This window comes from Anolis carolinensis, chromosome 2, assembly GCF_035594765.1.
Source record: "Anolis carolinensis isolate JA03-04 chromosome 2, rAnoCar3.1.pri, whole genome shotgun sequence".
Taxonomy (NCBI): Eukaryota; Metazoa; Chordata; class Lepidosauria; order Squamata; family Dactyloidae; genus Anolis; species Anolis carolinensis.
In genome coordinates, this window is record NC_085842.1 from 297953006 (window position 1) to 297967402 (window position 14397).

Sequence of the window (14397 nt, forward strand, 5' to 3'; positions counted from 1 at the left end):
TCCTCTGTTTTCTGAGGGCCACAGACAGTAGAAGCACATAAAATATCGCAAACAACACCACTCTGAAAACAAGGGAATTCCAGACAGGAAACAATCAGGGCCAGCTAACACCTCCCAACAAAAAATTCACTCATAGGAAACAGCCAGGCTTTAAATCTGCAAGGCCATTACATCCTAATCATTTTTCCTAATTGCAGCATTCATACTTGCCTCCAACAGACAAAAAACAAACAAACAAACAATCAGAAATATTGTATATTCACAACCTTTAGGAAATAATATCCCCTGATGGCGCAGCGTGTTAAAGTGCTGAGCTGCTGAACTTCTGGACCGAAAGGCCGCAGGTTTGAATTGGAGGAGCGGACAGAGCCCCCACTGTTAGCCCCAGCTTCTGCCAACCCAGAAGTTCAAAAACATGCAAATGTGAGTGCATCAATAGGTATTGCTCCGGCGGGAAGGTAACGTCGCTCCATGCAGTCATCCCACATGACCTTGGAGGAGTCTACGGACAACGCCGGCTCTTCGGCTTAAAAATGGAGATGAGCACCAACCCCCAGAGTCAGACATGACTGGACTTAATGTCAAGGGAAAACGTTTACCCTTTACCTTAACTACCACCAATTCCTCAATACTTTATTTCCCATACCACCATACTTCGCCACAGCAACGCGTGGCCGGGCACAGCTAGTAATAACAACAACAACAACAACAATAAATCTATCTTGTTTGCTGTGTCATAATAAAATAATAATAATACATCACACAGTCCTAGACACTTGGGAAGTGTTCGACTTGTGATTTTGTGAAATGAAATCCAGCATGTCTATCTTGTTTGCTGTGTCATACAATAATAATAATAATAATAAAAAAACTTTATTTATACCCCGCCACCATCTCCCAGTGGGGACTCGGGGTGGCTTACATGGGGCAGAGGCCCAAACAACATAGGACAAAATATAGGCAACATAATACAAATCACACTATAAAAAGATAAAACAGTAATACAATATATCAACTAAAACAAAATAAGAACAGTATATTCAAATTTTAGCAGGCTAGCTGTATTTTTCAACATTTTCAAAGAAACTCTTATGAAAGCAAGGGTTGTATAGCATAGTGCTTTGGATCATCATAATTTTTCTTAAGCGTATTAGTTTTTAAGTTCAGACTCTAAAAAGAAGGTAAATAGTCAGGGCACCATTAGAAAACCAGAATGCTGGTGCTATCTACATCTCCAATGGTAAACAAAGAACAATACAAACTAAGTATTCTCAAGTAAGTAATATAAAACAATATGTTACTTGAAACATAAAACAAACATATTCATCATATTTGGTCAGATGTTAATAAAGACATGGCTTTACTAACATCTGACCATCTGAGTATCTGTGGACATATTTCAGTGCAGCACATGGCAGCATAGCCAGGTCCATATTTTGTTAAACTATTTCAATGCAACATGGTCAATGAACTCTCAATACTTGCATGGTTGCTGTTTAATATACTTGTGGTCTGCTGCATCCATTTTTTGAGTTTCTTGCCTCATTATAGCAGCCACTTTTACACTACAACTGAATTACAATTCAACCAAAAGAAATTATGTAAAATAAAATATTAGATATGCTTACCCACTTGATTATTCCCATTGGCAGGTCTAAAGGTTGCAGTGAAGCATATCTGGAGAATCACCTCTGTATTTTTATTTAGCAAGCTGATCTTCTTTGGTGTAGATGAGATATGCATAGAAACTTTTGCTATACTCTGAGACCTAAAATAGAGACAAATAGATTTACTCATCACAGAAGGGAGATTAGTTATGGACTATATATTCAGCCTATTGCCAAAATATCACAATAAAATGCTACATGATTGTATCCACTGTGCTTTATTTTCCTAAAAATATTATACAATAAGAATATACAACAGCTGAAGAGACAGCTGAGGAACACCTAGTTACAGTTTAATAGACACTAAGAGTGACTTTTGAAAGGCAGAATTCATTTAAATATAAAAAGGGCAAATTTTATACATTTCACAGTTAAAAGGGTTAAATGTATTTTCTGTCTTATGCATGTAAAGTTATTTAACACTATACTGAGATAGCAGAGAAAGTGCTGAAGAATTAAGTGAAGCTATATGAGATAAACAGGAAATATTATTTTCATACTAATGTCTAGCATCGTATTTTATTTGGGTTCTCTTGGGGAGATAGGGTGAGTTATAAATAAAAATTATTATTATTTAGACATCTGTTTCGGCAGGGTTAGTACAGATGAAGATTGCTCTAGCACACAAGTAGCAGCCAGCATCCAATTTAATTTTGATGCCAAGCAGTTATATTTCTGTTTGTATAAACAGATTTCATTTTTACATATTTAGCATCAACTTGTTTGAAATGCGGTTCTGGAGAAGAACTCTACGGAGTGCTAAATAGACAAATAAATGTGTCTTAGAACAATCGAGCATGACTAAACTGTGGATTTTCCACTTTGGCCATATTATGAGAAGATAAACTCACTAGAAAGGATGAAAGTGATTGCTAACGTAGAAGGAAATAGGAAAAGAGGAAGATTGCATTACAGATTGATAGACTCAGTTAAAGAAGCTATGACCCCGAGTCTGCAAGACCTGAAGAGAGATTATAGAATTATAGAGTTGGAAGAGACCTCGTGGGCCATCCAGTTCAACCCCCTGCCAAAAAGCAGAAAATTGCATTCAAAGCACTCCCAACAGATGGCCATGCAGCCTCTGCTTAAAAGCCTCCAAAGAAGGAGCCTCCACCACAGTTTGAGGGAGAGAGTTCCACTGCTGAACAGCTCTCACAGTCAGGAACTTCTTCCTAATGTTCAGGTGGAATCTTGAGGATAGGATGAGTTGGAGATATCTTATTCATGAGATCACCATAATCAATTTGATGGCAGTTGACAACAACATCTAATTAAAGTTAGGTCCGAGAAGTGGTGGAGTGGATATCTAAAAAAATATTTGTTATTAAAATCTATTACTCACCATAGTTGAATCACATTTCCATCAGAACCCACAGAGACATCAGTTATCCCATCGCCATTTAAGTCACTGCGGCCATCTATTGATCTGCCAAAATATCTCAGTTGCTTCCCAAAAGCAGGGTCTGATCCAGAAATTTTCTGGGAAGAGATTTACAGCAGACATATTATCATCCCTAAACAAACTCATCATGCTAAGAGAGAGAGTCACATTTTACAGATAGAGGTTTGATCCTATTCTTTGACCTAGTGTAACTTTCTGAACAGAATGACAAATAAGGGGATTTTGAGCATTTTTCTCCATTTGCAGTTCCCTGCCTCTCCTGGAATCATCTTCTGGAGAATGGGAATTTTACACAAAAACAAGGGTAATGACATGGTAAATTGCAATATGAGGTAAGGAACTATAAAAAACCATGCTAAATTTAACATTAGCATATCAACTACTAGTTTGCATATTTTCTAACTTTAGTTTGTTTGCTTTTCTGCACCTTCTCATTTCTTTTCTCATTCTAATTTGCAGTTATTTTTCCCTTCTCTCTCCTACATTAGATCATGTATATGATTATGTACTACTTATTGTAAGTAAAACTACTTTTATATGTTTTAGAAAGACTAAACTTCACCCTTTTCACTGCTAGATCCTATGGGGCAGTGTGGGTGACATCAGTTTTTGTTTAACTTCTGCCTTGCAAATTGATTACTCTGTTTAAGAGGGTCACTGCCATCTTTTAGATTTCCCCAAAGCTGCAGATATATCAAACTAGTCAAACACAACATATTGTTTCATGTTACTTACTTGAGAATACCTAGTCTGTATTGTTCTTTGTTTACCATTATAGATGTAGATAGCACCAGCATTCTGGCTTTCTAATGGTGCCCCAACTATTACATCATTAAAACCATCCAGGTCAAGATCTGAAATAGCAGTGATAGCCGATCCATATCGAGTATTTTCTAATCCTTCAGGGCCTTCTAGAATTTCTCGCTTGTCTAAGATCCCCTTTGACAAGAAGGAGAGAGACAGAAAAAAAAATGTCTTACTAAATACATTGGCCTAAACAAACAGGTCTTAACTGAAGCACTTGTTAAATAGTAAGTCAATACAGTATTTATATACATCCAATTCAGCTAATCTATTCTACTTCATAGGTCTGTTCTATTTAAGACTAGGAAGACTAGGAAGTTCTATTTAAGACTAAGACTTAAGCCACTAGACTAACATTCTTGCATCCGAGAGTAATTCTTTGAAATGGCAATGGAATTTCCTTGTTTCTACAAAGAAGAAAGAAAAAATAATCAGCTGTGGAAATACTTATTCCCTTGATTGTTGTTGTGCCAACTATAAAGCAAGTGCTAAAAACAACACAGATACAAGTAATAAAAAGTTTCCATTAAGCATCTCGGGAATCAATGATCAAACAAAATAACTTCTCTGTGTGTCTCATGTTGCCAACAATGACTTCTATCAGCATAAAATAGGACAGTATAAGTAAGGGAACTGCATTTGTGAGAGCAGATCCAACCAGATGAGAAAATCATGTGTGCAAATAGGAATTGAATCATCAATTCCAACAGCTGGGCCAGGGCTATGCATGCAAAATCCTTTAAAGATGTTCACACTTAATTAAGTAGACAATTAGAATGGCAGGAAGGGATTTCAATTGGTCTCTTCATCCTCATTCCCTACTAAAACCCAGTTAGAAAGATTATAGGTTTTAGATTATAGAATATATACCTGTTTGCTATGGAATGAGATAAAATGACTCATCTTTTTTAACAGAAAAAGAAAAATCATAAAAACACATATATTTAACAATGAGAAATAATAATATTCAGTATTCAATATGGAATGAACAATGACCCTGGTGTCCTCTCTTTGAATTTTCTGGGTTCTTCAGGAATTCTTTAGTATGCTTCCATTGAAAGCTATAATACAGACTTTCTGAAGGATCTAGCACATTCCTAGAGAGGATACGTCATTTTTGGTGAAGTTATTCGTTTGAATGGGGTTCAAGCTTCTACATGATTTTGGTTCCAATGTAATTTCAAAAACATACGGAGGTTGTATTGTATTGCACTTGACCTTTTGAATGTGAGTCTAATTGTAATTGTATTGTTGACCTTTTGAACCTGAGTCTAATTGCTTTGTCCATCAACATCTAATAACAATGTATTTCAGTTGTCAGTCGTTTTTGAGCCAATAGTGTGATGATCAAAGTCAATGGGATTTTGGGCTCCATCAAAAGGAGTCTGGTGTCTAGATTGAGGGAAGCCATGATTCCTTTGGATTCTGCTTTGGTCAGACCGCACCTGGAATACTGTGTCCAATTTTGGGCACCACAGTTCAAAAGAGATATTGACAAGCTGAAAGATGTCCAGAGGAGGGAAATTAAAATGATCGAAGTTCTGGACAGCAGGCCCTATGAGGAATGTCTTAAAGAACTTGGTATGTTTAGCCTGCAGAAAAGAAGGTTGAGAGGAGACATGATAGCCACATATAAATATGTGAAAGGATGCCATAAGGAAGAGGGAGCAGGCTTGTTTTCTGCTGCCAGAAATTAGATGTCGGAACAATAGGTTCAAACTACAGGAAAGGAGATTCCACCTGAACATTAGGAAGAACGTCCTGACTTTTAAACAGAGGCTGTATGACCATCTGTCAGGGGTGCTTTGATTATGTTTTTCCTGCATAGCAGGGGGTTGGACTGGATGGCCCATGTTGTCTCTTGCAACTCTATTATTGTATGATTCTATTATCAATAACTGGAAAGCTATCCAAGTCACATGGAAAAAGCATACCCAAGGTATTATGGAAATTTCCCATTTATAGACCATGTGCATGTAGAACTGGACAGAGTCTTCCACTGGTCAGTTTTTCTACTGTTTTATATTCAGACTCAAAATGCCCAATAAAGGATATGATTTCATTGGACATGATCAATAGTTTACTTTGGATTAAATAGCAGAATAAAGAGAAAATGGGAGAGGACAAACCATTTTCATGAAACTTCTTTGTGCCTCCCAAAACCAGCTTGACCTTGTCACTCAAAAAATCAGTTTTTAGCAGGAATGGAAGACTAAAATGGGAAGGGAAGAAAATTCTGTTGCAATTGCAGCTGAGCATTGGAGTTAGCTCAGTATTATGAACATGCTCCCTAATCTGAAATACATTTTTGTCTTTCAGTACTGACCAATATGCAGCCAAGATATGAGAATGAGATAAAAAATTGATAGAAAGTCAGAATTACTGGCTTGGAAACTATATAGAGTTCTACTTACATTTTTGACAGCAAACATGTAGACTTTTCCTTCTTCTTTTTTAAAATCATTCATGAACATTGGTGCACTAACCAACAGCACATCTGTTATGGAGTCTCCATTAACATCTACTGAGCATATTACACTGCCAAAGTAGGAGCCAATCTGAAATGATGGGAATATTGCACAAGTTACAGGCTTACATTGCTGTCAGGCTTGGGCTAACAGTACACAGAACTTTAAACATGAAATAGCAAAACAAACTATCAAAAACACATCCCCACTTGCCTGCTCTCCTCTTTGAGAATGAATAATACTTATATTGCCACGGCCATCCACCTGATAAACCACTACTCTTCCAGTATAGTTGGATCGTGGAGCACCAGCCACAAAATAGACAGTATTTTTCATTGTCAAAACAGCAACAGAATAACCTGAAAGACAATGCTGCAGTTAAGTTTTAGCAAGTACTGTACCATCTTATATGCAAAATAACCTTATAGATACAGGGTGGAGAGAGAAAATCTACCCTTTGCAAAAACTTCAAACATCCGGGTAATTTCCAACTTCAGTTTGTTAGCCAATCAATAAAAAGATGAATAACTGTGAAAGTTACTTTGTGTCCTGTTTGTTGTAAGTTGCTTTGTGCCACGAACTGGAAAAAACTCAAGATAGAAATAAATAACAGTAACTCTAAAATCTGTGTTGCTTCTATAAGAGTTTGTAAAATCATTCAAAGGATAAATCTCTCACGTAAAACTGTCTGGAACAGTGATTTCATTCTCTATACTGGGTTATATACAGAGGAAAATGCTTTCAGTAACTAGCCAACATGCCATGGTGTTCAGAAGCATTTTATAAATATTTCTACCTCATTGGGACCATGAGTCTCACCTAGATAAGAGCTCTGATTTCTATCTTGCAAAACCTTTTCAAATGCATCATTGGGAAATACAGTAGCTTGTTTTTCTGACTCCTGGATCACAGTCCCAGTCCATTCATAAGCCCCAACAGCACCTAACATGAGAACTTCCTTTAGAGAAACCAAGTGGAAAGCAAACAGGAATTAAAATTCAATCAAGCAGGTAAGAGAAATCAGATTTTGCTCTGGTACACATGCTTTGGGATAAGAATTTCCTCAAAGACACAAAATACTTTATAATCTAAATAGAAAGAACTCAAAAGTAAAAACTAAGTAGCAAGAATTTCAAAAATTAAAACATGAAAGAAAGCAAAATTAATATATTAACCCAAAGTGTTTAATCTTCTGAAGTTTGCTGTAAATTAAATTACTATATCTTGGAGTCTTTGACTGCATTTGTGGTGTTTAATTAGGTTGCTTCTTCTTATGTTCTCAATCTCTAAGGGTGCATCTACACTTAATGCAGTTTAACACCACTTTAGCAGCCATGGCTCAATGATATTAAATCATGCAAGTTGTGATTTTACAAGGCCTCCAGCCTTCTCTGCCAAAGAATGCTGGTGCCTCACCAAACTACAAATCCGAGGGTTTCATAACATTGAGCTGTGGCAGATAAAGTTGTATCTAACTGCATTAATTCTACAGTGTAGATGTACCATAAGAGTGAGATGACACTCTGCAGTATGACTCAGTCTGAAGTGGGAATAGGTACACGTACTGAATTTGACCTCTACAGGTAAATAACAGTTTCTGTCAGTTCATTGTTGACAATGAATTTACCAAAACAATCTTAGTAAGAATTTCCAAAAATTGTAGTTCTCCATAAATTTGATAGAAAAATCTTAAAAGTTTTTTTTAGAAAAAGGTAACAGTACAAGGAGAAACTACCACATTTTCCCTTCCTTAATTTTAGTGTTTTTGTCTGCAACTCCTCAGATCCCTTGCTTTCTATGAGATTCTGAGTGTTGCCATCTAAAACACTAACATACTTTCTAAACCTTTGATATAACTCCTCATTGAACATTTTTATATCTTCAAATTTCTGTGCTCTTTTAATGTTTCTTCTTCGTATCAAAAGTACAACTGCCCTTCTGCAACACGCACTGCTATATGTTTATTATAAAATAGTACAATTGGAGTATAATGTAAGTAGTACATCAAGGTGTAAGATGTTTATTACCTTTTGCTGTGAATAAGAAGCACTGAAACCCACTTGTGACATTTCCAGCTGAAATAAATCACCTTGGTCAGTGCCTAGTAGGAAAACATCAACCCATCAGTGTTGGTTCATGAACTTAGTTAACGAACATGTTACTCAGATGCAAGGTACAGTTATTTCAATAATGTCACCTACTTTCAAATAATGAGCAAAATAAAAAGGTTATTTTAGGCTAGCCTCTCATTCAAGATGAGTTTTCTGATAGTGTAAACAAGCCCATAAAAAAGAAGTCACAAGTCCCAGATAGTGGGGACTGGGACACTCACTCCTTATTCTGAACTTTAAAGGAGCTATCCAAGGTGACTTCGTCTATTTCGAGGATACGGTGAGTAGCCTTGAAATCTACTTTAAAGGTCAGAGCCAAATCCATAGTGGAATCACGATCCTAATGACAGTGTAGCTAGCCCACACTGGTCAAAAATTATATCAATTCAGGTCTTATTGAGTATATGGAATGAGCTGCAAAGTTCTTTAATGCCAGTGAATATATTTAGAACCATGTGCTCTCTTTTGGGGGTATATTTTGCCCCTCCCACCAGGTTCTGTGCCCCCCATGAATTCTAAATCCTCCAGATTTTGTCTTGGAGACCTTATAATGTGAATACTGGAAACTGTCAGACATACAGTGCATTAACTGTTTGCATAATAAACCATTACTCTACTACATATTTCAAAGGCATAACATAATAAAATCAGCAATTTCTTTACAAAATGCTTTATTTAGTACCTTCTATGCTGAAAAGTCGCTCTCCCAGTGTTCCTGCCTCTTCTAGAAGTGCAGCCTCAGATGACACATTAAAGAAATATTTTGATGTGGGCAGACTTGCTATCCCTTTAATTTCTTTGATTAAGTTTTTAGTGTCCAACTCATTCCTGATTAAATATCCTAATACCTAGAAGTGCATGAAAGAAAAAATGTTTCCTTTAATACGAAACAAAGAAACAATACACTTGTATTGATAAGGAAACGAGTATGCATTTGTTGACATATTTTTCTATCCATGTATTCTTTTACACAATTCAGCACCTAAAATCTTTGCCTATGGATATTCAAAAGGTAAAAAGAAACAATGCTTCTATTGCTCCCTTTGCCAATCATGACAACCCAATAGTAAATTATATGTGAAAGTGAAAGAGCTTTTGCAATGGAGAATTATCTTTTCTTATAATGTCCTCTGGCCTCCTGGGTCTTTGCATTCTGTGGTGCATTTCACTTCTAAGGTCTTATTGAAGAGATCAACTAAACAAACCACAGCTATTGTTTTACATGCCTATTTTTCCCATTGATGCCATCTTCAGACATAGGTCTGAACGTTGGATGGGATTTCTTTTTAATAGGTGGTAGTTTCCTGATCTAGTGGTGATGACGATGATGATGGTTGATATTCTACCTTTAAAAAAAACTAGAACTCAAGCAGGTTACAGAAACTACCGTATTTACTTAAATCTAATGCTTATCTTTTTTTGGCTAAATGACCTTGCCAAAATTGGGGTGCACATTAGATTCGCACCATACAGTAATCTTAGTGCTGAGCCAAAGCAAAAGGAGAAGCTGCTTCAGGAGTTGCACCTGGAGCTCCTCTTTGAGGGACATTATCTCTCATTAAATGGCCAGGGCTGAGTGCTATGTAATTCTGGGATCTGTAGTTGGTGATGCACCAGTATTTTTTGGCAGAGAAGAGCCAAAACCTTGTCAAAATACAGCCCCATGATTCCGTAACATTGAACCAAGGCAATTAAAGAGGATTCATTCTGCAGCACAGATGCACCCCAAGGTTTTCTTTTTCATCTCTGGAAGCTTTAATGTTCTAACACAATTTTTATAATGAAGAAATTCTAAGCAGACAGCAACAGTAATGTCACCTTTTTTGGCCAAATTATAAATAATATACTTTTTTATTGCTGCACATTGCATTCGGCAGCAAATACCTTTTGTGGATTCAGGGTTTCAAAAATTGAGGTGTGCATTAGATTTGATGGTGCATTAGTAAATATGGGTATTTTAGAGGAAGGATCTTGGAAAACCACTTCTGAATATCTCTTGCCTAAGACAATCCTATGAAATTCACTAGATTGACAAGGAACATGAAGGTACATATAGACAAGTTCATAGCAGTAGCATTAGATAGTAGTGGAAGTCCCTTTATAATATGATGCATTAAATGGGGGTGCAACCAGGTGTTGTATTTCAGCATCTGTTATCAGCCAGCGCAGACAGTGGCTAGGGTTATGGGGGATGCATGGTAAAAATGTTCCTAATAATTATACCTTCTTGATCACTGCATTAAATAAAGCACTGCCACTCAAAGCAAAGAAAACAAGATCAGCTCAAGCTGTCATCATAGTAATGAAAGCCTTACTTACTGCTATACCAAATCTAGTGATATTATCCTCGTTGCATTTTGCTATCACTTCCTGCAATTTCGAACCATCATGTGATTCACCATCTGTCACAACAACCATGACTTTGGAGGCTGAGGGTCGCCCACCAGATTCTTTAGAGAAAGCATAACGCCTGTAATGAAAACCATGTGCACAGTTCTAAACACATAACGTACTTTCTTAAGCATGCTTCCATTAGCACATTTACCACCCCCAAAGTAACATACAGAAGAACTTCACTATTACACATACAGATTGAATGCATAGAGAACATTAACATTCAAAGCACTATTCAAGCATCTTTGAATTACGTACAGGTTTGGCAGCAGTGAGGCAGTTGGTCTCACTTTTTATATTAATGGGGGGGGGGGCACGTAGTTTATCATTAGTGATGTCTTTTACCTGGCATACTCGATTGCTCTGAATGTATTTGTATATTCTCCTCCATTCTGATAGGTCTCTGACATTGCTTGGACAGCATCTTCTTTATTTGTATATGTATTCAAGTTGAATACTTCTCTTGGATTATTACCATATTGAATTAAACCTACCTAAAATTAAGAAAAAGGAATTAAAACCAGAAGGCTTCATAATACTAGATAAATTAATATGAATATATGCCACAGGGGAATCCAACTTTGAATTGCTGACACACAGATGGATAATGGCTACATCCAAAAATGACTTTACACTCATAGTGGCTGGAATTCTGTATGGTCCAGCAAATCACAGTAGTCCTTCTATCCTACTCTTGACTTATGCATGAGGTTGACTTATATACATGCAGTCATGCCGGCCACATGACCTTGGAGGTGTCTACGGACAACGCCGGCTCTTTGGCTTAGAAATGGAGATGAGCACCAACCCCCAGAGTCAGACATGACTGGACTTAACGTCACGGGAAACCTTTACCTTACTCGTAGAATAGAAAGCATTCCCTTCATTGTCTATGAGGTAATACCAAAGATTCCTGGATTGTTTGCCCATAGAAAGAAACTTCTTTTACTCATAGCAAACAAATACAATAGAATAAGAATTGCTCATTATTTTCAATTGCCATATGATAAAGTGCTCTATTTGTCTTACTAATGCAACACTTTAAGCAGCTAGCAATAAAATTCACACCTGTCTTTGATAAAGCTGCTTCAGCTTGAAAAAAACCTTTCAGTTGTGCAGAATCATAGAATAATAGAATTGAATGAAATCACATGGGCCATCTAGTCCAATCCCCTGCCTTACAGGAAAAGCACAATCAAAGCACCCCTGACAGATGGCCATCCAGCCTCTGTTTAAAAGTTTGCAGGGAAGGAGCTTTCACCACACTTCAAGGCAGAGAGTTCTTCTCTGTTGATCAGTGCTTAAGTTCTTCATAATGTTCAGGTGGAATCTCCTGTCATTTGAATCTATTGCTCCAAGTCCTAATTACCAGGTCAGCAGAAAACAACTTGTTGCCTCCTCCTCATGACATTCTTTAACATATTTATACATATATATCAACCTTCTCTTCTGAAGTCTAAATATACCTAGCTCTTTTAAGTCACTCCTCATAGAGCATGGTCTCCTCTGGACACCTTCCAGGTTGTCTATATCTCTTTTAAACTGTGGTGCCCAGAATTGGACACAGTTTTCAAGGTGAAGTCTAACCAGAGCAGAATAGAGGGGTACCATGGCTTCCCTCGATCTAGACACTATACTCCTTTTGATGCAGCCCAAAATCCCATTGGCTTTATGATGATGATAATGACGATGATGATTTATATCCTGCTTTTTCTCTTCATAAGGAGACCCAAAGCGGCTAACATTAAAAGCATTACAATACAATTTAAAACTTACGAATATTAAAACAGTATTAAACATAATTACTATTTAAACAATTCAGATTAAATCCATAAGTTGTACCTTACATTTGTCCTTGTGAAAATCCATTTTGTTAGTTTTGGCCAAGCTCTCTAATCTGTTAAGGTCATTTTGAATTCTGATCCTGTCCTCTGGAGTATTAGCTATCCCTCCTAATTTGGTGTCATCTACAAACTTGATAAGTAGGCCCTCTAAACCTTCATCTAAGTCATTAATAAAGATGTTGAACATTACTGGGCCCAGGACTGAACCCTGTGGCACTCCACTCATCACTTCTTTCCAGGATTAAGAGGAAGGACCTGCATTATGGTCCAGCCCTCTAAATTTCTTTGGAGACAGCAGCAGAGACACTTTGGTGATTCAATCTGGAGTCTGGCTCTGCTTTAATCTTTTCTGCATCTTGTACTGAAAGCACTACTACTAATCTCCCCCCCCCCCAAAAAAAAACAAAAAAACAAAACAAACTTGTATGTAAAAAATATATCTATTTTCCTTCTAAAATTGTCAGGACCTAAAAAAATGTTTAACCCACTCACCTGAGTTTTGGTGGGGCCTATATCTAAACCTTGGACAAACTTTTTCAAAAATGCCTTGACAGCATCCCAAGGGTAAATACTATTTGACTCATCACATACCACCACGACATCAACAGCTGAAGAGCATTCTGCAGTAGAAAAGGGAAAGACAAGGGTTTGCTCAATGTTACTTTCATTTACACAGAATCATAAAGTTGGAAGACACCACAAGGGCATTTACACAGAATCATAAAGTTGGAAGACACCACAAGTTTAACCCTATTCTGTCATGCAGGAATACACAATCAAAGCACTCCTCACGGATGGCCATCCAGTCCCTGTTTAAAACCTCCAAAGAAAGAAATCCCATCAATACTCCAAGTGTATTCCACTGTCAAACAGATCTTACCAAAAGTATTTCCCCTAATATTCAGGTGGAATCTCTTTTGCTCTATGTCCTAGTTTCTAGAGCAGCACAAAACAAGCTTGCTCCATCTTCAGTAATACACTGTAAAATATTGAAACATGGCTATCCGGTTGCCGCCTAACTTTTACCAGGCTAAACGTACCCAGCTCCTTAACCCACATTGTGTCCAATGATGTTAAAATTCATGGACTCAGGATAAAGTGGAAAATAAAGTGATTCTGGTCTCTCCAGGTAGAAGATGATGAAACACATGACAACGTCCTACCAAGCTACATTCATGCTATCAGTGAAACAGTGATGGTACTGTGATCAAACATTCCCAGTCTGATAAGAGAAGGGTTTCCCCACTGTTATAGGGAAGTTGCTGTACTTTCACTTTCTTTCTCTTATCGAAAAAAAGATTGAATGACAGGGCACTTCAGAAACAGAAGTACTGTACTGGAGAAAACATAACAATTGACAATCTTAAATATATGGCTTTAAATTACTCCGTGATCTGTGTGATAACACAAAGGAAAGCAATGGAAGGTTGTTCAATTGAAGAACTGAATGATACTGTCAAAGGCTTTATGGCTAAAATCACTGGGTTGCTGTGAGGTATATACTCCACTTGCTTCACTGACAACAGAACATCTGAAGATGCCAGCCACAGATGCAGGCAAAATGTCAGGAGAGAATGCTACTGGAACATGGCCATACAGCCTGACAAACTTACAGCAACCCGACTGAATGACACATTAGTATTTAGAACTTTTTAAAAGTCACAAAAAATTAAGGATGAGGTTACACCTTCTAATAGGATCCTGCCA

At 37.2% G+C, this 14397-nt stretch overlaps 1 protein-coding gene across 1 annotated transcript in view; it reads right to left on the minus strand.

Moving 5' to 3' along the window:
* The window catches only part of itga2 (integrin subunit alpha 2), a 72018-nt gene that overhangs the window by 23927 nt on the left and 33694 nt on the right, over window positions 1-14397 (minus strand). The window contains exons 6-16 of the mRNA XM_008102802.3: window positions 13183-13310; window positions 11192-11340; window positions 10772-10922; window positions 9135-9300; window positions 8369-8442; window positions 7161-7299; window positions 6555-6700; window positions 6288-6431; window positions 3805-4008; window positions 3010-3146; window positions 1629-1768 (exon numbers count right to left, since the gene is read on the minus strand). Of these exons, the coding sequence (XP_008101009.2) occupies window positions 1629-1768; window positions 3010-3146; window positions 3805-4008; window positions 6288-6431; window positions 6555-6700; window positions 7161-7299; window positions 8369-8442; window positions 9135-9300; window positions 10772-10922; window positions 11192-11340; window positions 13183-13310 (1578 nt within the window). The remainder of the gene's footprint in view (window positions 1-1628; window positions 1769-3009; window positions 3147-3804; window positions 4009-6287; window positions 6432-6554; window positions 6701-7160; window positions 7300-8368; window positions 8443-9134; window positions 9301-10771; window positions 10923-11191; window positions 11341-13182; window positions 13311-14397) is intronic.